General features: G+C 41.7%; 1 protein-coding gene across 3 annotated transcripts; it reads left to right on the top strand.

Moving 5' to 3' along the window:
• On the top strand, window positions 1-20,724 carry LOC140186226 (tumor necrosis factor receptor superfamily member 6B-like). Of its 3 annotated transcripts, none has more exons than XM_072240247.1 (5): window positions 1-22; window positions 783-1,170; window positions 1,687-1,881; window positions 13,018-13,114; window positions 19,883-20,724. In XM_072240247.1, the coding sequence occupies exons 1-3, from the start codon at window positions 11-13 to the stop codon at window positions 1,818-1,820; spliced, it is 534 nt and encodes a 177-aa protein (XP_072096348.1). In that variant the 5' UTR covers window positions 1-10; the 3' UTR covers window positions 1,821-1,881; window positions 13,018-13,114; window positions 19,883-20,724. The 3 variants fall into 3 exon arrangements, with proteins under 3 accessions (XP_072096348.1, XP_072096338.1, XP_072096329.1); XM_072240237.1 differs by having other exon boundaries at window positions 13,840-20,724; XM_072240228.1 differs by having other exon boundaries at window positions 13,018-20,724.
• The last annotated feature ends 4,625 nt before the right edge of the window (window positions 20,725-25,349 follow it).

The following is a 25,349-nucleotide window of genomic DNA, read 5'->3' as shown; positions in this document are numbered from 1 at the left end:
ACTAACAAACATGTTCTTCAAGGTAAGCGATGAAAGGTTTCGCTGCTGTTGACTCTGCATTCACAAATGTTTAAACCGTAGTTCGGAAACGTTTAAAGTGTCATGCTGTTCCTATTTTTTTTAGCAACTTTACCAACATTTAATAATTGAAAGTCTTTTATATATAAACATTTTTCTTTCTTATATTGTCTTCAATATAATCAATTATGTGCTGAACTATAAAATATTACGTGGCAGCGCTACTGACTAAGCATTTTGCTGGTAGGAGAATCTGTGCCTTAGATTACTTAAATTGTGCTTCAAAGATTTTGGTGGTTATCTGTGTAATTCCGCTCGTGAAACAGATTAAGTTTTACAGCTCGATCAAAGTCTGCAGTACCTCTTGTTTGGAGAGCTTGCAGTGTGTCAGAGGTGTCATCCCTAGTTTAGAGCCCCAGCTAGTCAAATTCTTTTGGACTTATAGTGCAGGTTTTGTGCTTATGGTGTGGAAATGTTTGGAGTCAACTAATTTTCAGGATCTTAAGTCGGAAACCCTAATGCTGAAGTATTAATAACTTTAATAACTTACATATCTGAGTTGTACTTCATTGAACCAGGCTGCCATTCGGCTTATCGTTCCTGTGTGTCTATTGGAGAATGAAACGGCTGAGTGCTTTTGGTACATTTTGAAGTGTTATAATTTCTAAAAACAGGCAAACAAAGGGGGTATTTTGTCTAAAATTATTTCGGATGTAATGGCAATGAATGATTGAATAATTGCTTGATTATAATTTCCTCTACAGTACTTCAACTGTATTGCACTCGGAGGAATTATTTCAAGCTCAGCTGTTCTGTTAGAAGTCAAACCTACTTACCAAAGAACAGATGAAATAATTGGTCAGCTGGTGATATGTGAGAAGTGCCCATCGGGGACGTTTGTAGAAAAGCACTATACCAGTTCACATCCAACAATATGTGGGTCCTGCCCAGACTTGCATTATACTCAGTACTGGAATTATCTTCGGAAATGTCGTTACTGTAACGTTTTCTGTGTGGAGCATCAGTACGAAAAGCAACAATGTAACTCCACACATAACAGAGTTTGCGAATGCAAACCTGGTTATTACTTAGAGTTTGAATTCTGCCTGAAACACAAGGTGTGCCCCGCTGGTTCTGGGGTGACTAAAGCAGGTAAATTGAGTATCTCCATTAATGGATCCTTATCTAACACCTGTTGTATTGATACCTGTGGATTCTTTTCAGGAAATATAATACATTTATTTTTTTCTGGAAATCATGATGTGCATAAGTTGCTATATAAGGATGTGTGGGAAACTGTAAAGATATGTACAGATAGTGGTCTTATCCTGGAAGACAGAATTCCACTGCTAAATCAGTACGTGTTAATGTATTCTCAGAATTAAAGCTGAATTTGGCTGTCATTTTAACCTATAGAATGTATATGTTTTTTGTAAACGTGAAATATAATGGGTTCGTATATAAGAGATTATATTCAAACAGAAAAATAGTTTTCTTTTTTTCTACTTTATGTGTCAAATAATGGGGTTCCTAAATTCATTATAGACCACAAATGTGTTAGACTGAGATTGGAATACCAAGTAGAATATTCAATAAAATTACGTATTTCTAAAAGGAATTTCCTTTCTCCTGAGTTATAACTGGACCCATGTATTTTGTGTTTCCTAGGAATGGCTTTCGAAGACACAATCTGTGAACAATGTTCTGATGGCTTTTTCTCTTCAACATGGTCTAGTTCAGAACCTTGTAAAGCTCACACAAAATGTGATGAAGGTTTAGTGGTTAATGTCCCAGGTACCTGATATCACAACACTCTGTGTACTCCCTGAAAGAAATATATTGGATGTTCTATCAATAAAACAGGTATGTAATCCTCTCTTGCATTATAATACCTAGATTCCCTTAAATATCCAACATGCAATGAAATATTTTCTCTATAATCAGAATCTATCATTGTGAGGTCAGTAGAATCAAAATATTAATCTTATTGGATGTTCTGTGTACTTTGTTGTAGTTCAGTATATATTTGTAAGAGTTAAAATGTAGGAATACTCCAAGCACCATCCACAAACTTATGTGATTAAAAAAAGTCATGAATGGGACCTTACGTTTCTCTTGCTCATTACATAGAGCAGCTACTGCATGAACAGTTTAGCCATCCAGTAACAGACTTTTTTCTGATCAAAATTATCTTAAGACCCTAAGATATAGGAGCAGAATTATGCCATTTGGCCTATCAAGTCTGCGCTGCTATTTCTCTCTTAGCCCCAGTCTCCTGCCTTCTCCCTGCATTCCATCATGCCTTGAATAATCAAGGATCTATCAACCTTTGCCTTAAATATACCCAATGACTTGTCCCCCACAGTTACTTGTGGCAATGAATTCCACAGATTCACCACTCTCTGACTAAAGAAATTCCTCCTCATCTCAGTTCCAAATGGACATCCCTCTATTCTGAGGCTGCGTCCTCTGGTCATAGATTCCCCCACCATAGGAAACATCATCTCCACATCCACACTATCTAGGCCCTTCAATATTTATTAGGTTTCAATGAGGTCTTCCCCTCATTCTTCTGAATTCCAGTGAGTACAGACCCAGAACCATCAAACGCTCCTCATATGATAAGCAGTTCAATCTCGGAATCATTATTGTGAACCTCCTTTGAACCCTGTACAATGCTCGCTTATTCATCCCTAGATAAAGGGCCCAAAAATACTCAATACTCCCAGTGAGGCCTCACCTGTGCCTCAGGAAGGTTCAACATTACATCCTTAGTTTTATAATCTCCTCCTCTCGAAGTGAATGCTAATATTACATAGGCTTTCCATATCGCAGATTCAACTTGTGAATTAACTATTGGCGAATCCTACATAAAGACCCCCAAGTCTCTTTGCATCTCACATTTTTGAATTTTCCTCTCCAGTGTCGGTAAATAATAAAGTGCAAGATCATAATGATGTAGATTTTGAGGTCAGGAATTAATCTTAACATTCTAAGGAGCCATTCAAGAGTCTTTTATAACAGTAGGTAGAAGCTGTCCTTGAGCCTAATGCTACATGCTTTTGTATCTTCTGCCCAGTGGAAGAGGGGATACAATTGAAGAGAGAAGGTACAGAGTGGGTGGGATCTATGATTATGTTGGCTGCTTTATTGAAGCAGTGAGAAGTGTAGACAAAATCCATAGACCTGGATTCTGTGTAATTCCTCATCTCTCCTTCAAGGCATTTCTTGCAGTGCACTCCTTCTTTACTATTGCAGGCAGCATGTGCAAGTTTTTCTGGAATAGGACCTGAACCCCAGCCTTCCAACTCAAAGGCACAATATAACAACCACAGCTTTAAAATCATTCAGACCATAAAGCACAGATAAACAAATAACTGAGCTCAAGAGAACCAGCAGAAGAAACAAAGGAGAGAAATATACTTTCCCTCTTCATTCATCCTCTCCATCAACTCCATTCAATAAGTAGAACTACAATGAAATTCATGAATATAGCTGAACTGCTGAAATTATTTATTTTGCTTAACATGAGAATTGTTTTAATTGATCTGTATTGTACATTCCTCCATAATATTTGCTCTACTCAGGTCTTGCGTTTAAAAAGAAATTCAATTAGAACTTTTATTGGCACTTTCATTTCTTGTGACTTTCTCAAGAAAGGAAAAGACAAAGGTTTATTGTGGCTGGAAATATCAATAGCTTATTACCAACATAGGTTGTTGAATAAACTGCTCAATCTTGGTTTTCCTTTCTTCAACAGTGTATACAGTGCATAAGAGGCTGTTCTGACCCAATGAGCCTCATCATCCAGCAACCCACCTATTTAAACTTAATCTAATCACAGGACAATTTACAATGACCAATTAACCTACTAACCAGTACATCTTTGGAACATGGGAGGAAACCAACATGTCCATGGGGAGGAGGTACAAACCCTTACAGACGGCCCTGGAATTGGACTCTAATTCCCTGAACAGTAATAGCGTCACTACCATGGCACCGAATGTCACTAGTAACATTAACATCCCACTATTGAAATTACCAGAAAAATGGCTCTAAAATTCACTTGCAATCATTAGGGAGAAGTTCTGTTTGTTTCAGAAGCCCAGCATTCCAGAATTGCTGTGGTTTTGGTTAAACACTTTCCTCTCTCGGAAGCCATCCTGACTGACAGTTCTGTATCTCTGGCAGGCAAAGAATGTTGTTAGACGAAATATTATGAGCTGAGGTAGAGGAGAAATGTATGGGCTTGCCTGAAATGTAGAGTGATTGCATGAACTCACAGTAGATTGGAGAAAAGATGGGTATGTGATCTCAGTAGGAAGTGACATTGGCAGATGGTTAGCTAGTGGGCTAACCTTTTACTCCTTCTCATCCAAGTAATCCTAGAAAGGTACTTGCTCTTTCCTGAAGATTTCCTTGTGGCTTTGGCTACAAGATTTCCCAAATCCAGGAAAGAATTTCTAAATTTAAATTAAAAAAGCTAACACAGCCTACTTAAACATACTGTGGAGTTTAATGATCTAGCACATAGGAGATTTTTTTTATTAAGTGCAATCATGAACAATAGCCAGATCAGAAATGCTGATCAAGTCAACTAGTTCCCAAAGAGAACTCTGATAGGCCAATCAGATGGTTCACTGCTGCTCAGCGATAGAACACAAAAAAAAATCATATGTACAATTAAGAAACATTTAAAAAATAGTAGAAATACTGGAGTAATGATCATGATGAAGTCTGCTGGAGAGAGACATTTATATACATGCTGTCCTGTATAATTCAAAGAGATTGAAAGATAAGGTTGCAGGGTGACAAATCGTGGCAAGAGCACTTGGAATAATAACTAATCCTTACCGGGAGAAAACAGCACCTGTTCTTTCTGCACTGTTCTCCAGCAGCTTAAGGACTAAGTCCAGCTGGAACATAACACGCAAGTGCTCTTGAAAGTCAGGTATTAACCCTACCTTACCAACAACCAAGCATTGCCATCCTGGTCCCCTTCATGATAGCTTATGAAGAAGCATGTGACTTCCCTCCCAGAGATGATAGATGTTTGTGCACTCGACTCTTGAAGGCTTAGACCCCCATCGTCGCAGATGTTTCCAACCACAGCATTTGGAAGGCTGGTCCAAATTCTGATAGCATAGTAAAGGAAGCTTCTATCCAGTGTGTAGGTTCTTGCATCAGGCATAGAAACAGCATGAACAGGCATTGACAAACTTGATCGTGTGGTGCGCCGTCTCTCATAAAATGAAGGCAGCATGGCATGAAGGTCTGCAGGGCTGTGGCTGGTGTGCATTTTGTATAGCACAGTAGCCGTAGCAACCTGTCGTCTGTGGTGTAAGCTATTGATGGCTAGCTTCTCACGAGCTGTGGCTTTATCTACACCTGTAATTCTGAGAGCCTTTCTTTGAATGGAATCAAGCTGGCTGAGGACACTCTAAGGCATTCATCCATGATAAGCAGGCATACTCCATGATACTTTGTACCTGGGCTTTGTAAACTATGGCTCTGCCCTCTGTCTAGTTTGGATGCTACTTTCTGCAGTGCTCCAAGCCTTTGTCCAGCCTTGTTTGAAATAGTGCAAAGGAGTTTATCCCACACCAACTTGCTGTCAATATTAACTCCAAGGATTACTACCTCCTTTAAATTCAGCTTGCAGTTCCCAAAATACAGATCGGGGTTAGATGGATTCCTCTTCCTAGGCATCACCATTGCCTTGCACTCAGTAGGCTCAAAGGTGACATTCCAGTTGTCTGCCTAGGCTTTCATCCTGTCAAGATCCCTGTTCAGGCCTGCTGCCACTGTCTTACTCTCTCCTGCTATAATTGGTGCAAATAGTGTGGAGTCATCAGCGTACAGGTATAGCTCGTTATTGCATGCATCAACCAAGTCATCAATAAAGATGGAAAACAGAAGTGGCCCAAGTATTGAACCCTATGGTACAGATGCATTGATGGTTGAAGAATCAGAAGCCTGACCAGAGATAACAACTTTGATGGTCCATCCATGAAGGTAGATCTGCAGCCATCTAAGCAGCTTTCCAGATATTCCTTTGGATCTCAGCTTAACACAGAGTCCATTATGCCAGACCTTGTCAAATGCTCCTTTGATATCCAGGGCTATGACACACACTTCTCCACCTTTATCTAAGAAGGTGTTCCACGTTTGAGATACGGTGGTGAGAAGATCGGCTGTACTGTGATCAGGTCTAAATCCATACTGCCTACTTGAAATTAAGTTGTTACAGCGTAGGTAGTTCTGAACTTGTTTGTGGACTGCTGCTTCCATTACCTTGCTGATGACACTGAGTAAGGACATGGGGCGGTAATTTGTAGGATCAGCCCTGGAATCCTGCTTGTGTACTGGTGTTACTGATGCTATTTTCCGTTGTTCTGGGAATACACCAGTCGAGAAGCATAGCTGGAAGAGGTGGCAGAGAGGACTCGCAAGTTCCTTTAAGACCCTAGTTGGAATCTGGTCAGGGCCAGATGCTTTATCAGGCTGAAGCTGTTGCATAATTTTTCTGATGTCTTTAGGTTTGAAGGTGATTTTTTTCAGCGAGGTGGTAGTAAGCTGCTTGACATTTGCTGGCTAGTCGTTAACATTTGCGAGCCGACATTTATCTGCAAAAGCCCGACAGAAAACATTGGCCTTATCCTTTGCTATTGTACGTGCAGACCCATTGTGCTCAATGACAGGGATGTCAGAGTGGCCTGTTCTTCCAGAGAGGGAGCTCACAACATTCCACAACTTCTTGCTGCTAAGGTTACCACTGGTTAAGCAACACACATCAAAGTTGCTGGTGAACGCAGCAGGCCAGGCAGCATTTCTAGGAAGAGGTGCAGTCGACGTTTCAGGCCGAGACCCTTCGTCAGGACTAACTGAAGAAAGAGATAGCACTTTGTCTCTGTAACACCAAACATTCCTGTTATATGGCTTGTCTCTCTGCTCGATTGTATGACTGCCTAGCCTGTGCAAACTTCTCCTTATTAGCAGGGGTGTTGCGCTTCTTTAGATGGTGGTAGAGACGAAGATTCTTTGCTGTTCGTCTGCACTTGTCATCAAACCATACTTTATCGCCAGTCTTCTTAGTAACAATTTTGCTGGGAATGTGAATGTCCATGGCCTTGCATATAACTTCTGTAAGCTTGGTGCAAGCCTTCTCAGGGTGCTTGTCTTTGAGAATGCTAGACCAGTCAGTTGATGAAAGATGACCACGCATATCTTGAGAGTTGGCTTTGTTGTAACACCAAGCGTTCCTGTTGTATGGCTGGTCACGGTAAACTGGAACATCCAGCTTCGCTAGCACGAGGTTATGGTCTGAATTTCCAGCATCTGCAGAATTCCTGTTGTATGCCTATTTCTGTGTTGCAATTTGGACACTGTTGACAATATCAAAACAATATCTAATGAGCAGAGTCTGTTAATGTGATAACAAAATAACTAGATTTAAGAACAAACAATATTAATTTACTGAAAAAAAATTTCAGAAAACATCCCAATAAATTCCACCAGAAAATAGTGAGTGGATGATAGTTGCATATTCATCATCATCATCATTATCATCATCATCATCATCAGGTGCCGTGCCCAGTTTGGGCTTTGACTGCCATGGCCCACAGACTCCTGTTTCCGGTTAAGTGGATCAATTCATTGGTATTCATTTCCAGTTCTCTGGCTGCTGTCTCCATCATCATTCGTCTTTGCCTTCCTCTTACGTTCTTCCCTTCAATCTTTCCCAAAATTACCATGCATTCTAACTCCTCTTTCCTAATCACATGTCCAATGAAGTCACGTTGCCTTTTCATGATCTCATACATCTCTTTTTGTGTTTGCTCTGTTCATGACATCCTCCCTAGATATTCGTTTTGTCCATGATATTCTTTGCATCCTCCTCAAAAACCACATCTCTGCTGCTTCAATTTGTTTCCTCATGTTACTAGATATTGTCCAACATTCTGAGCCATATAACATAACTGGATAAACGTAACATTTTTGTGCTCTGAGGTGGATTGTCATGCTTAGTTTAGTGATGGTCAGTATACTCTTCATTCCGGTAAAGGTGTCTTTTGCCATCCCTATTCTTCTTTTGAAGTCCATGTCTCACCTGCCATCTGATGTTACCCAGCTTCGTAAGTAGCAAAAGTTCTGTACCTGTTTTATGTCTGTCCTGTTTATTATCAGCCTGCAGATAGGATTCGCCGCCTTTTTGGATATCACCATACATACTGTCTTTTTACAATTGATAGACCCATTTTTGCACTTCCTTCAACAACTATATCAATTAAGTTTTGTAGTTCTTCCTCCGTACTTGCATTTAACAGTGTCATCCACATATCTGAAATTATTGATGTTTTCACCGCCAACTTTGATTCCCAAGATGTCTCATTTTTTGTAATATTGTTTCACTGTACATATTAAACAAATCAGGGAGAAAACACACCCTTGTCTAACGCCTCACTTGATTTTCATAAACTGACTCACTTCTCCATCTATTCTTACAGCAGCAGTTTGTTCCCAGTACAGATTTCTAATTAGGCGGAGGTCTTTCAAATCTAGATCTAGAGTTTACTGTAATATTTCGAATAACTTATTGTGCTTCTTTATCAAACGCTTTTGTGTAGTCGATAAAACAAACAAACAAATCTCTTTGCATTTGAATAGCTCATTATGATAGTATCCTTAACATCAATATCGCATTTCTTGTTCCTTTGTCTTTCACAAAACCACATTGTTCTTTACCTGTCTCAGGTTGTATCTTACTTTTAGATCTTGTCATCAAAATTCTTAAAAGTATCTTAGTGATATGACTCATTAAACTTATGGTCCTATGTAATTGACATTCTATTGCTCCAGGTTTCTTAGGAAGAGTGATAAATACTGATTTTTTTTCATCTCTTCTGGTATTATTCCAGTCTCACAAATGTCATTGATTAAATCAGTAAGTTTTTCAATTCCATAATCTTCAAGGGCAATAATGTGTTCTATTACTAATTCATCAGGATCTGCTGTCTTTCCTTTTCTCATCTTATTTATTGCATTACGAACTTCAGATTTTAAAATACTTCGTCCTTCAATGTTCTTCTTAATTTCTGGTTTTTCGTTTTGATCATCTTCAAACAATTCCTGAATATTGCATGTACCAAATTAAAGCCAGTCACTTATAACACAATGAGAACCAGGGTGGTGTAGCAGGGGAATTACCCATTCACTCCATGAATAGCAGATTTGCAAAGTGCTGCAAAACAGGCATGTAGTTCAAGATCAGAGTGTGTAAGAGTATGTCACTCATTTTCAATGCTTTTTATGTTAATGTAATCAACCTCCTGAACTGATATATCTACCAAAACTGCTTAATATTCCAATGTCCCATAGCTACTCGTAATTTCCAAAGAGATCTCAAGACAATGTGCAAGAAGTAGTTGCAAATAGTAATTGGGAAACAGTATGAATGACTAAAACAAAAAATGTGTTATTTTATGAAAGATTGGTGTACTGATCATCGAGGTACATAAGTTCCTTTCCTTTAAAAACTTACTGTGAAAGAACATCTGGTTTAAGATGACACTAAAGTCAGGCAATAGGTTACTGGTGGTTAAGAAGGGAAGAAATATGACTACATACTTTATAAATAACTCGGTTTCTGTGGTAAATTCTGTTGAACTATCACCACGAACACTGAAGAAGCGAACAAAGGCGCGGCTGACTCGAGGGTCGAGCTGTGCCGGTGCGATGCAAAGTCGAAGTGCGGCATGCTTGAGGAGAAGCAAGTTCGAGGCATGGTCGAGATGGTGTCAGAGTCTGAGATGAATCTTGAGCAAGCAAATTGGAGAGGAGTTGATGCTGATGAATTTCAGAGCCCACCTACCTAAACAGGGAGTGAAGTTGACTAGATCTAAGTGCCAAGCTGATTAGGAAAGGTTGAGAATGGTCTTGGGCTGGGTGGTAGGGTCCAAGCCCAGAGCGTATCGCTGCTACAGGGGCAATCCGATGTTTGGACAATTTAAACACCGGTCCAAATAAACTGAAAAGGCAGTGCATCAGGTCTGGAGGCAAGGGTCGGGCCGGATCCACTCTCTCTCCTGTGATACTTACTCCTATCTCCACGATGCTGAGGCTGTGAGACTGCTCCGGCTGCTATGCGCTTCATGTCTGCAAGCGATTTGCCCTGCTGTGTGATGTGATGAACTGAGATAGAGGCTACAGACCTAGACCAGCCACTCTGGGCTCTGGGTCTATGGACTCAGTTTGGTTTGGTATGCTGTTGTTTGCATGATTTGAGTTTTTTCTGCTTTCTCTACGCATTGGATGCTGGTCTATTTTTAATTGGGTTCTTCCAGGTTTGTTGCTTTGTGGCACCTGTTACGTACCCCGTAACTGGGTTGCCAAACCAGCAGAAATGGATCACTCAGTTGGAGTCTGGATTACTAGAACTAAGAAAGTTTTATTAAAGAAACAAGCCACACAGTAATCGAAAGGATAATAAATGCAACAGTTCAGCAATGATAAACACATGTGCACAGAATTAAGATAACAGCATCAATCAAGTTCTATCATTGTCTAGTGGTAAATGACCAATTTCAAAGTGACACAAAAGTCCAGTTCGATTTAATAGTTCAGTTCGCAGTAATCGTTGCCATGGCGATGGACACCGTTGGGGGGGGAGGGGGGGAGAGAGAAGGACTGATCATTCAGAGACGGCTTCCACTCACAGACCGGTGATATTGCTCACAAGCAGCTTTCGGGCGGGTCCTTTGTGATGTCACCTGAGGTCACTGACTGTGACCCCTCCTCCAGATGCGGTCAATCCTCTGCAGTGAACCCGGCACCCAAGCGAGGGTGGACACACACTGGGTTCCCGCTGATCGTACCTTTCCACCCTGTGCGTTTAAGGTCCGGTACTTCCCAACGACTCGTGAGAGGCGCACCGCTTCCAGGGTCTCGTTACCTCGGGTGTCGTGTGTGTCCTGCCTTAGCGAACCTGTCCCTTTTTATCCCCCTGCTGGGGTATCGCCTGTCCATCACTTCAAGCAGTTCAGGGTTCAAAGGGGGAGCCACTCCAGACAGTGCTCTCTCCCGTCCCTTCATTACACATCTCCAGATCGCCTGTCCATCACTTCAAACAGTTCAGGGTTCAAAGGGGGAGCTGCTCTAGACAGCTCTCTCTCCCGTCCCTTCATTACACATCTCCAGATGCTGCTTCATTGTTCCTTATCTCTCCTTCCCCTGAGGACAGGTGGCAGACCAACTGCTGATCTCAGGACAGCTAACATCTATGTGTATTCTCGTCACACACCTCATAGGCAGTCAAATCTCAAGGTTATATAATTTACACATTTTTGATAATAAATCTACTATGGATCCTTTGAATCCAAAGAAAGAAATCAATTTCTAAGCCTTCACTTTCTACTTTATGCATGATTAATTTTTTTAAAGAATAAGCTCGAGGTAGAGATGACTAAAATTGTCCCTCATTAAACATTCCATGGGCAGCTTTAGCAGCTGAATGAACAAATATGGAAGTTATCCATATTGACTCATTGGGCAACATGATTACAGTAAACATGTGAAATGCAGACATTCTGTCTTTATTACTCTTTCCTTGTGGATCAGTCTTTTTAGAGAACTTCTTGAAACATTATTAAGTTATTCAAAAATTGGTTCCACAGGGCTGTACCTCTGGTTGTCTTGTCCTATATTTGACTGCAGCATTCTAAAATTGATATATGCATTATTTGAGATACCATAATACAATTTGTGAAACTGGGAACAAAGGGTTACAGATAATGGAATTTGATAGAAAAGGAAGCTGGATCATGAAACTAAATAAGGGAGGTGGGGTGGGAAGATGGGAACATTAGGGTGAGAAGACTCAGTGGGAGGAGTGTGTGGTTGATAGATGATGAAGTGGGTGGAGAAATTGAAAGAAACTGAATGCAATTGGGGTAGAGGTGAGTGGAGTATTGAGGAGGAACTGGGTAGATAGATCAGGAGGTGAAAGTAAAGGGCAGTGGTGAGCAGGCTAGTTAAAATTGGAGAATTCAATGTTCATGCCATTGGGTTGTTGACTACTCAGTGCTGTTGAGGTGCTGCTCCTCTAGTTTGTGCTTGGCCTAGCCCCGGCAATGGAGGAGGTTGAGGAATGGCAGGTAAGTAGGTTAATAGAAAGAGGAATTAAAATAGCTTGCAAATGCTCATGGCAGACAGACCACAGATGATTAGCGAAGTAGACATCTAGTATGCCCTTGGTGTCACCAGTATAGAGTAGGCCACATCAAGAGCACCAGGTTGAATTGATAAGGTTGGAGGAGGTGTACATGAATCTCTCCCTCAGATGGAAGGGCTACTTTGGTTCTTGGATGGTGCTGAGAGAGGAGGAGTAAGGACAAGTGTTACACCCCTACAAGGCCCCTCCCTTCTGTCTTCCCTACCTTTATTTGGTTTTATGCTCCACTTTCTGTTCTTAAGAGAGTTCATCATCTGCAGCCTTTAGTTTCCTCCAACTATTATCTCTCAGCTTCTGAAGCTATTTCCACCATTCACTCCTCCATCTGTCAATCACCCTTAATCCACCTATCACTTGCCAGCTCTTGCCCCACTCCATTCTCTCACCTCTTTTTAGTAGCTGCCTTTCCCCTATGCTTTCACTCCATTTCCCATCACAGATGTTGTCTGATCCACTGGAGTTTTCTCCAGCAGTTTCTTCTTTGCTCCAGGTTTCAGCATCTAGAAACTTCCGTTTCCTTTGTGAGCATCAAATACAACAACCCAAACCTTCAACTTTCATGAACTGATCAGTCATCAGTTGTGAGGGAGTCTCTATCATGTTAGATTTTGTAAAACTTGGAATGAATGACAAATGCCAATTTAGCTCTTTCTGGTCTTGTTGCATGTGGGTCTGTTAATGAGTAATGTTTATGAAGTACAAAATTCAAAGTACATTTATTATCAAAGTATGTATACATTATAAAACCTTGATATTTTTGCTCCTTACAGGCAGCCACAAAACAAGAAACCCAAAGCAAACCATTAAGAAAAGAAGACTGACAAACACCCAATATGCAGGAAGAAAAAAATCGTGCAAACAATAAAAGTAAGCAAGTAGCATTTAGAACAAAAGTGAGTCCTGAGACATGAAGCCTGGAGCAGCCAGAACAAGCTACAGCAGCCTCAGTTCAGCACATAGCAGAATGAGCGTCGTGGAGCCCACAGACAGAAAGCATGGTGCAGGCCTACAACTTCAGTCTCAGTGCAGCAAAGAGCAGAGTAACCGCTACAGAACAGCAAGCAGAACCAGCCCAGCCCTCTCCTCTGGACCCGGCAGCCAGCCTTTTCAATCCATCTGGCTCAGTGTTTATATGTTCCAAACGTTGGGTTGTTCCTTGCTCTAAGACTCAGACCCTGTCACATTTATATGCCCTGGGCTTGGATCCTGCTGCCACGTTTTAGCCTGTACCCGACCTTTCCAAATTGGCCTGATGCTTAGATTGATCAAACCTTGCTCTCTGTTTCAGTGTATGAGCCCTGAATCTGCCTCTCCTCCTTTTCTCCAACTTTCCTCCGCTCTGCATTGTTTTGAACATACCTTGACCTCCAATTTCATCTCAAGTATGTGTCACCCTCACTTCGACTTGGTCTTGAACTTGCCTTGACCTCTCTCCAACTTCATCTGACACCCATACACTTTGACCCTCGAGTCAACCACATCCTTGCTTGCCTTTTCATTGTTTGAGGTGATCATTTACCATAATACTTTACAGAAAGTGTTATTAATACAGTATTTAGTTGTATTTTTTTATTTTGTTTTCCACCAATAAGGTGTTGCTCACCCTCAGCAGAGCCATCTTAAACTGAAGGTGTCTCTACAAGGTAAATACTCTACGTCTATTAATGTCTGTAGAATTTTTGTTTATAGTAACTGGATTCTTTCTCATTCTCAGGTACCATTAACATGGGGATGTCTGTTAATGACTAAATATCTATTGGTCACTTTGAGAGCTAGGTTGATGGATTTTTTTTCTTAGTGTCTACATTCTGGCTTCTTGCTTATATGTAAACATTAATGTCCTTTTGAATGTCCGAAGAATGCTGTGTCACAAGCATTAGTAGACAAATGGTGAGAGTCCTATTACAATGTCTAATTGATATATGAACACTCTGTTGATGGACACCAAAGACCATAAGACATAGGAGCAGAATTTGGCCTAAGAAGTCAGCTCCACATTCAATCATGGCTGATCCTTTATTTTTCTCCTCCTCAGCCCCAGTTACAGGCCTTGTCCCTGTAACCTTTGATGCCATGACCAGTCAAGAACCTATCAATCTCTGCCTTAAATACACCTAACAATCTAGCCTCCACAGCTGCTTGTGGCAACAAATTCCACAAATTCACCACCCTTTGGGTAAAAAAATTTCTCTGTATCTCTGTTTTGAAAGAGGCGCCTCTTTATCCTGAGGCTATGTCCCTTGTCCTAGACAAGGCTGCACAGTGGAGAGAGTGGAAAACATCAAGTTCCTTGGGGTGCAGATCTCGGACAATCTCACCTAGTCCAGGAAGATCACTCGGATTGTGAAACGGGCTCAGCAGAGATTGCACTTTCTGAGGAAGCTTAAGCAAGCATCATTCCCCACTAACATCTTAACTACATTCTACAGAGGCGTGGTTGAGAGTGTGCTGATCTTTTGCATCACAACCTGGTACTCCAGCTTCAGCGCTGTCGACAAAAAAGCCTTGCAGAGGGTGGTTAGGGGAGCAGAGAAGGTTATTGGGGTCTCCCTATCTTCTGTCCAAGACCTCTCTCAGAGTCGATGCCTCCAGAAGACACGGTACATCATTAAAGACCCCTCACACCCTCTCATGAACTGTCTGTTCTTCTGCCATCAGGCAAATGTTACAGGAGCATCAAAACTAAAACCACAAGGCTACTAAACAGCTTCCTCCCACAGGCAGTCAGACTGCTAAATAGCTGCTCCACCGACTCTGCTTCGGACACTTTTAACTTGCACTGGACACTTATAACTGATTTTAACTGACATGTGGCTGTTGTGTTTTACTATTTATTGTTATGTTTTTTATTTAGTGTTGCGTTTGTTATGTTATGATTGCACTGCCCCTGAGAAACGCTGTCTCATTCTGCCCTGCAGAGCTGATGTATGGTTAGAATGACAATAAAGTTTTTTGAATCTTGAATCTAGATTTTCCCACCAAGGGAACAATCCTTTCCACATCTACTCTGTCTAGGCCTTTCAATATTCAAAAGGTTTCAATGAGATCCCCCTTCATCCTTCTGAATTCCAACGAGTACAGACCCAGAGCCATCAAATATTCCTCGCATGATAACCCTTTCATTCCTGGAATCATTCCTGTGAGTGTCCTCTGGACCTTCTCCAATGCCAGCACATCTTTTTTAAGATGAGAGGCCCAAAATTCTTCACAACACTCAAGGTGAGGCCTCACCAGTGCCTTATAAAGCCTCAGCATCACATCATTGCTCTTGTATTCAAGATCTCTTGAAATGAATTATTAACATTGCATTTGCTAACATTGCTTTCCTCACCACCAACTCAACTTGAAAGTTAACCTTTAGGGTGTTCTGCACAAGGACTCTCAAATCCCTTTGCATCTCAGATTTTTGGATTTTCTCCCTGTTTAGAAAATAGACCTCACATTTGTTTCTACTACCAAAGTGCATGACCATGTATTTTCCAACATTATATTTCATTTGCCACTTTCTTGCCCATTCTCCTAATCTGTTGAAGTCCTTCTGCAGCCACCTGTTTCCTCAACACTACCTGCCCCTCCACCAAGCATTTGCAAACTTGACAAGAAAACCATCTATTCCATCATCTAAATCATTTATATACAGCATAAAAAGCTGTCTCAACACCAAACCCTGCAGAACACCACTAGTCACTGGCAGCCAACCAGAAAAGGATCCTTTTATTCCCACTCGCTGCCTCCTACCAATCAGCCAATGCTCTAGTCATGTTAGTAACTTTCCTGTAATATCATGGGCTCTTAACTTGGTAAGCAGTCTCATGTGTGGAACCTTGTCAAAGGCCTTCTGAAAGTCCAAATATACAACATCCACTGCATCCCCTTTACCTATCCTACTTTTAATCTTTTCAAAGAATTCCAACAGGTTCATCACACAGGATTTTCCCTGAAAGAAACCATGCTGACTTTGTACTATCTTGTCCTGTGTCACCAAGTACTCCATCACCTCATCCTTAACAATTGACTCTAACATCTTCCCAACCACTGAGGTCAGGCTAACTGGTCTATAATTTCCTTTCTGCTGCCTTCCTCATTTCTTAAGAGTGGAGTGACATTTGCAATTTTCCAGTCCTCTGGCACCATGCCAGAGTCCAATGGTTTTTGAAAGATCATTTCTAATGCCACCACAATCAGTAACGCTACCTCCTTCAGACCCCTGGGATGCAGTTCATCAAGTCTGGGTGACCTGTGTCCCTTTAGGTCTTTCAGCTTTTTGAGCATCTTCTCTCTTGTAATAGTAAATGCACCCATTTCTCTTCCTTCACACACAGAATATCAGGCATATTGCTCGTGTCTTTCACGGTGAAGACTGATGCAAAATACTCATTTAGGTCATCAGCCATCTCTTTGTCCCCCGTTATTATTTCTTCTGCCTCATTTTATAGTGGTCATATGAAAGACTTCCATTTCTCTTTTATTTTTAACATACTTGAAAAAACTTTTACTATCCATTTTGATATTCTTTGCTAGCTTGCTTTCATATTTCATCTTTTCCCTAATGGTTTTTTTAGTTGCTCTCTGTAGGTTTTTAAAAACTTCCCACTAATTTTTGCTTTGTATGCCCTTTCTTTTGCTTTTACAGTAGTTTTGACTTGTCAGCCACAGTTATACTATTTTACCATTTGAGTACTACATTTTTGAAATACATATGTCCTGTACCTTCATCATTTTTCCCAGAAATGCACACCATTGCTGCTCTGCTGACATCCCTGCCAGCAGCTCCTTCCAATTTCCTTTAGCCAAATCCTCTCTCATACCACTGTAATTCCCCTACTCCACTGAAATACTGCTATATCAGACTTCACTTTCTCCCTATCAAATTTCAAGTTGAACTCAATCATATTGTGATCACTGGCTCCTAAGGGTTCTTTTACCTTAATCTCCCTAATCGCCTCTGATTCATTATGTAACACCCAATCCAGTATAGCTGATCCCCTAGTAGGCTCAACAACAGATTGCTCTAAAAAGCCATCTCTTAGGCATTCAACAAACTCACTCTCTTGAGGTCCATTACCAACCTGATTTTCCCAATTGACCTGCATGTTAAAATCTCCCATGACTACCAAAATGTTGCCCCTTTGACTCGCTTTTTCTATTTCCTGTGGTCCACCTCTCAGCTACTGTTGGGAGGCCTGTATATAACTGTCATCAATGTCCTTTTACCCTTGTAGTTTCTTAACTCAACCCACAAGGATTCAACACCTTTTGATCCTATGACACATCTTTCTCATTAGTTGATGTCATTCTTTACGAGTAGAGCCACACCACCCCCCTGCCTACCTTCCTATCCCTCCAATATAATGTGTAATCTTGGACATTCAGCTCCCAACTACAACCATCCTTCAGCCACGATTCAGTGATGGCCACATCATCATACTGTCATGGTCTGGATCGGGGTCCCTTTAAATTTACCTTGTTTATATTACAATCCGGACGTTGATTCCCTGTGTCCCTCGGCTTTGGTGATTAGAGGTAATTAACACTCGGCTGAACCGGTAGTTTATAGTCTCCGGCTTTCAGCCGTTCGGTGCGGGAACGTCTGCAAAGTCACTGTGTGCCGATGTCATCTGGCCGGAGCAAGCCTAGTCTCTGCCAAAGCGAGTGCCGGTAATTTGCCTTTCCTCACTGGAGCAACTCAGTCCAGTTACCTCGCTGAAGTGAGCCTGCAATGTTTCCTCATCAAGGTGGGTCCATCAGTTAACCAGCCAGAGGGAATCAAGAACCGCTGTCTACTTTTCCCGGGCCGAGTCGAGAGCTCGCCACTACCCAGAGGTTCCAAGTCAAGTCCTGGCTCTGGGTGGCATCCAAGTACCACGTCCACGTCCTGGCTCTGGGTGGCATCCAAGTACCACGTCAAGTCCTAGCCCTGGTGTCTTCCCAGTTCTGAGTCAAGTCCTGGCCCTGGCGGTCTGTGATTCCTGTCCTACCCCCTTGCCTGAATCCCTTCTCTGCCCCTCTTGCCTCTAACCCTCGTCTGCAGCCCCCACCTGCACTTCGGTCTAGTTCCATCACCGGAGCTAAATAGGTACTGTCTGGTGTTCATTCGTGTTGGTCTTGTCTTGTCTTGTCCTCGCCTCCGTGGGGTAAGTCTGACTGTCTTGCCATTGCCCCGCGGGGAGTCATGTCTTGTCCTGTCCTCGCCTCCGTGGGGTAAGTCAGGCTGTCTTGCCGTTGCCCCGCGGAGGGTCATGAGTCCCGGCCCTATGTCCTGTACCCAAGGAGGGGTCCCAGCTCTCTGTTCTGTGTATGTGTCTATGGTTCCATGTACCTACTCTCCCGTGACCGAGGCTCTGTTTTTCCATGTTCCTCCTCGCCCTAGCCCATGTCATGTCCATGCCTGGTTCTGGGGTCCGAGACCGAGGCAAGACCCAGGTACTGGGTCCTTGCCCAGTCTCTGGCTCCGAGTCCATACCCTAGCCTCTTCATGTCTCCTTTAGTTCTGGGAGCTGATTCCGAGTCCAAGCCCAGACCCTTGGTCCCAGCCTAGTCGTAGTCCTGAGTCCTTATCCTGTTCACTATTCCTGCTTCTGTCTTGCTCTCCTGGTATTGTACAATAAACTAAATCTAAGTAAACTCACAAGATGTGTCTTGCATTTGGGTCCACCCTTGCTCCCATGCCCCTGCCATTGTGACACATACCTGGCAATCTGTTATAGTGCAACAAGATCATCCACCTTATTTCTAATATTATGCACATTTAGATACAACACCTTGAGTACTGTATTTGCTATACTTTCTGATTTTGCACCACTAATGTTTTGATACTCAGCCTGTTGGCTGCAACTAAGTCCCATCACCTGCCTGCTCTTCCTGACAATCAGACACTACCTTTACTTTTTTACCATCTGTCCTATCTTGAGTCCCTTCACTCTGGTTCCAATCTTCCAGCCAAGTTAGTTTAAACCCTCCCCAACAGTTCTACAAACCTGCCCACAAAGATATTGGTCACCCTTGGGTTCAGGTGCAACCCATCACTTTTGAACAAGTCATACCTCCCCCAGAAGAGATCCCATTGATCCAAGAACCTGAAACCCTGCCCCGTGCACCAGCTCCTCAGCTGCACATTTATCTGCCAAATCATCCTGTTTCTACCCTCACTGGTGCGTGTCGGAGGCAGCAATCCAGCAATTACTACCCAGAAGGTCCTATTTCTTAGCTTTCTACCCAGCTCTCTGAATTCTCTTTTCAGAACCATATTACTTTTCCTTCCTATGTCACTGGTATCAATATGTACCAAGATATCTGGCTGCTCCCACTTCTTCTCCAAAATGTTGTGGACGTGATCTGAAACATCCCTGACCCTGGCACCTGGGAGGTAACATACCATTCGGCTGTCCCATTGACGTCCACAAAATCTCCTGTCTGTTCCCCTCACTATTGAGTCCCCTATCACTACTGCTCCCTTCTTCTCTCTCTTTCCCTTCTGCACAACGGACCCATGCTCAGTGCCTGTAACCCGGTCACCATGGCATTCTCCCGGGAGATCATTCCCCACAAAAGTACCCAAATAAGTAGACTTATTTTTGAGGGGAATGGCCACAGGGGTGCTCTGCTCTAACTGTCTATTTCCATTTCTCCTGACAGTCACCCAGCTACTCGCCTCCTGCAACTACAGGTTGACTACTCTGTAACTTTGATCAATTATCTCCTCATTTTCCCGTACAAGCCAAAGGTCATCCAGTTGCTGCTCCAGATCCCCAACACGGTCTTCAAGGAGCTACAGCCAGATGCAGTTCACACAGATGTAGTTCCGCAGGAGACTCTGGGTCTCCCAGTTCTCCGACATCTGGCACAAAGAACACACCACAGCCATTTAAATGGTACAGTAAGAGAGGAAAGAAAGATAAAAAGAGAAACTTTAGAGACGCTTCACTCAAAGCCGACGCCTCTTTTGAGCCAAAACCTGCTACTACTCTCACCACCAGTTTACTCCAGACAATGTCTGCTCTGCTTATCCCTTCTGTACTTTTTTTAAATTCGTAGAGTTCTGTTGACACTGCTGATAGGCCCTGTACAATGGACAAGCACCCGTGAAGTTCACTTTTTAAATAACTGCTGCCGACCTGCGAGAAACACTTCTTCTTCATAGAGCTCTGTTGACACATGGGTTGTTTGAATGAACGAAACCAAGCTAAGTTAATGTATAAACAAAATGTTTATCTGTTTCATGGTTGCTCTGCCTTGTGAAACTTGTGAATATATTGTGCTGGCTTTTCCAGCTTCACTGGACTTCAGCTAAGGGCTGAAGACCGCGATCAGTGCCTAGGACGCAGGGGTGGTTTCATGAATGCCAGAATTCAGGAGTTCCTCCTGACAACAGCAGCAATCATGTGGTGAATGAAAATCATGAATCCTAAAATCTTCATGGAAATCTTTGTGACTTGCTATGTACTGTAGTATTTTGTGTGATTTATTTGTACCTTCTATTTCATGATAATAAATCAGCTATTAGCTACTTTGCTGTGCTTGTACACTTATTACCACATCTCCTAGATACTTGACTTGTTGGGTCTGATTAATCCAGCCCATAACAGAGACCCAAAGGCAAACCGGGAGTCTGTGGCATTCTGCAGTGAATGAAATAGACTCAGATTGTACCTGGCATTTTGAAACTTCATGATATTCCAAAACAGTCTATACTGAATCATGTACTAGGCTAGACCTATGGACCTGGTCTACATATTCAGAACTGCATCTCTTGTCCTTACTTGGTCTGGATGCTAAGGACTAATCTCATTGGCTCAATGTATCACAAAGTCCATGGGAACAGCAAGGAGGTCTTATTCCCCAAACTGTCCCTAAAACACTGGCAGACTGCAAAAATCACTCCTTAGCTGTAAAAGCCAACATTGGTTAGAGGCACCAGGGTCTTTACATTTCTAAGAGTATAAGAAGGACAGGACTTACTGGAGGGTTGTGGAAGACCTAATCTGTGAATTTGCTATCCATGACAGAGTGCATCCTATCAGATCTTGATCAGGTGTAGTCCATTATTTTCAATTATTGTCATCAAACGCTCCCACAAACCTCCACAAATATACAATTGGAAGTACCCTTACTGGTTGCATCATGGTCTGGGAAGGCAATTTGAAAGTGCAGAAACATAAGCAGCTGCAGAGATAGTGGATTCTGCCCAATACATCACAGGCATGTCTCTCCCCACCATGGAGGTGTTGTCTCAAGAAGACAACATCTATTATCCCCACCATCCAGGCCTTGTAGCTACCATCAAACAGGAGGTTCAAAAGCCTGGAGAACCAACCTATCAGGTTCAAGAGCAGCTACTTCACTTCAACCATTTGGCTTTTGAACCAGCAGCAAAATCCTAATCATTACAGTTAAGCAACATTATGTCCACTTAGACCATGTGCACTAAAATAGACTTTGTTTCTTTTTGTTCGGATTGTGTTTTATTGTAAAAATTGTGCATAATGTACGTTTAACCTTTACATACCATTTGGGTCAAATTTGACCCTTTTTGAAATTTGACCTCAGTGAAAACACCCTAAATGCCTTTATTTTGCTGAAATTTTATGACTTTTCCTAAAATGACCCAAAATGTGCACAAATGAAAAATAATTTAAAATTTTATACTTTTGTAGAGGTGCTACAAATTTAGTATCATTGAGGCTGTTCTAGGTCAAATTTGATCTGTATCTATTGAAGTCGATTTCAGATCCACTAGTGTGGGTCAAATCGAGGAAAATTGTGGTTTAAGGCAATCTTGAAACTGTGAAACTGTGCATGCCATGTTCCTGCCATAACGACATAGGCATGAGCATTTATGGTGCACATAAGGAGGTCATAGGTCAGCAGAGGTCATAGGTTGCCTTGACACTGCTGCGAGATTTGCAGCTGCAAGCACAAGCACCTGGAATGTTACAAAATGTTACAAAATAACCTAGACTGTTACAAACTGTTACAAAATAACCTGGAATGTTACAAAATAATATGGGATATTACAAAATGTTACAAAATGTAAACCTGGAATGTTACAAAATGTTACAAAATTTCCATGCATCTGACATTTTATCAACTTTCCAGCTCTGAGCTGCCCTGTGCTCTGATTGCAACCAGGGGGAGAGACGTCATATAATAAACCCCTCACTTCCAGAATGTTCTTGCCATTTTAAGTTTCAATGAAATATATTTAAATCATTATGGTTGGTATGTTTTCATGTCTTAGGAAAATAGCACATGATACACAAGCCAGGGCGTTACTATCTGGAGAGCAAGCCATTGCCCATGAAGCAGGCTCCTCCTCTCCATGCAGCTGATAAATCTTAAGGAATGGCAGACACTGTTACAAGTTGGCACCAGGAGTGTCACAGGAGTTGCCAGCCAACATTGAAGTAAATGTAGGGACTTCAGGGACTCCAGCTCAGATTTTCCCTCAGAGTTTACTCCCAAAGACTTGCCCATGAGTGGGTATAGCCAGAGTATTCCTTCTCCTAGATGAGCTTCCATGGTTGACAATCTCCATCTGCCTGAAGCGACCAGTAACCCACCCCTCCCCGCTATGACAACCTTAAGGAACCTATCATAGTCATAACTTTATATACTTCCGTCATGGCCCCTCTGAACGCTCTTTTCTCCAGGGATAGAGAACTAGCTTCTCCAGTCTCTCAATATAACTGAACTATTCTATCCCAGGCAACATCCTTCAGCACTTTCTTGAGATAGCACATCCTTCCTGGAGAATTGCAGCCAGATCTGCTTACAGACTAACCAAAGTTTAATAAAATTGGAGCATAACATCTGCTTTTGAAATCAGTGTCTCAACTGGTAAAGGCCAGTGTGCTTTCCTAAATGCATGACATGTTTGTATCGCCATGTTCCAGTATCTCTCAAAAGTCCTTTCCTTCATCAATGCTTCCTTAAACCCTATATGACTGAGCTCTATTAATATTCCCAAAATGCATCACCTCACATTTCAACACTTTCTGCCATCTTAGCCCATTTCTTGAATGCATCATACCATTCTGAAGCCTAAGACTTCTGCACACTATTCACAACTTTGCTAATCTTTGTGTTATCTGTAAATTTTCTGATCTTTCCTCCTTTATTAACATCCGACCCATTCACATGTCTACTACAAAGAGCAAAGATCGCAACACATGAGGAACAATACAAGGAAGAATCATCTAATCACTAATCAAATCACCCTGTTTCATATCACACTTTAAACATTGTTTCCAAATTCAGAAACACAAACATGAGTGACACAAGTTGTTCCAGGGGCATTACATTCCCATTGACTTACAGAAGGCAGTACCACACAGCCTCAGTAGCAAGAATGAAATGGTGGGAGTCTCAGACTCAGTGGTGGGCAGGACTGCTGCATACTTTGGGACAAACACCACAGAGAAAATGTATAGCAATGGTCATGAAGACAATACTGAACATGCCTGTATCTAACCCTGCTTCTTTTATCCCTTACTCATCATCCCACATTCATGGGGTCTACTATCTGAAAGGGTTTAACCCCACTCTGATTTGCATCCTTCTTTCATTGCTCCCATGTTCTTCTGCTTTACACTTTTTTCAGTGGCCCGCAAATTTACAACTCTGCAGGTCCACGAAGCACGTCAACCCAACTCTACCTGACATTAGCAGTATAATTTGCCAAATGCAAGTTCGATTGTTCTGCTTTAATTCAGAATTACAATCAAAATTCTGCCCAAGTTTGGACCCTATGCACTCAAAAGAATAACGCTACAATCCTGGTTTGGCAGCCATGTAAAGTACATGTTTAAAATTCACATTTAGACTGTTCAGAAATGCGATGGTTTGTCATCTGAATCGCCAGTTGATGTACTGGTGACCTTTCCACTTGCCTGAGCCCTTGTTCCCATGCTTCCTTGCCAGACCACATTTCCTGTTTCACTGGAATATTTATAATATTACTGTGTAGCATCTAGAAAACAGAATTAACAGTGTTTTGGGGCATTAATAGAAATAACACCCGAAAGTCAAGAAAATGCAGCAGCACCATTGTCCTGAGCATACTAGATGTGTTGCACGTGAATGTGTTGCATGCTCCACCATAATCTGTGCATTTTTAGAACGGTACTGAAGATTTTTGCTAGTGAAATTTTGAAATCAATCAGGATCTGGTCTATTTGTCTCCATTATAAATCCGAGACACAGACTACCTTTCTTGTATACCCAGGAGAGTACAGCAGCATTGCAAAAGTTATATCATGATATCAATCCTAATCACTTGATTAGACAGCATGCACTGGCAGTCAGAGAGGAGACACAAGGCACGATGTCAGGCAGAGGGTTTTTTTTTGTACTTGCATTAATGAACCACATTGTATAAGTTAGTTACCAGAAGATTGAAATGAGACAGCAGGCTAGAACCATGTCCCATTATGGAGTCCCACGATGTTAAGCAAAACTGCTAAAGGTGGAAATGTGGAAGGCATACTTTGTCCATAATGAGCAAGCGTACAACTGAAATATACCAATTATCTTCATTTGTTTAACGATCAGGATTTTCAATAATATCACAGGTGACTTGTTTGCAGAACTTTATATTATTTCTACCAGCAAACAAAAAGGACACCCATGAATAGACTTTGATCCAATATATACTTTGTTTTGTGTGATCTGTGGAAGAGGACAGTAAGATTCACAAATTTTGAAGGATAGAGTCACTGTCATTATTGTGCTTTTAGCATAATTATTTTTGACAATGATATGGGGAAAGAGGCATGGCTGCATGTGAGCATTGGTTATTGTGCAAGTTCGGGGTTATTGTGAACACTGGTTATTATTTTGTATGGCTTCTGTTTCAGAACGCTTCAGGGCAGAGATTAGCCTCATGTTGCTATGGTTACAGTTGGTTCTCATTGATCGTAAGAGCAAACACAGAGTTTTTCTTTAACATTTACAATGAATGCAGCTTAGAGTAAAGTTTAGCTCAGTTTGTTATCTCACGTACAGATTTATTTGTGTTTCTGATGTACATTCAGTAAGTGTTGCTTCGTATCCATCTAATGCAATTACCTTTTTAATATCATTGATATTTCCAAATAACACAATG

Source organism: Mobula birostris, chromosome 2 (assembly GCF_030028105.1).
Source record: "Mobula birostris isolate sMobBir1 chromosome 2, sMobBir1.hap1, whole genome shotgun sequence".
In the NCBI taxonomy this organism is placed as follows: Eukaryota; Metazoa; Chordata; class Chondrichthyes; order Myliobatiformes; family Myliobatidae; genus Mobula; species Mobula birostris.
Note: the sequence above shows the minus strand (reverse complement) of the source record. Positions and strands in the feature narration are given on the sequence as shown.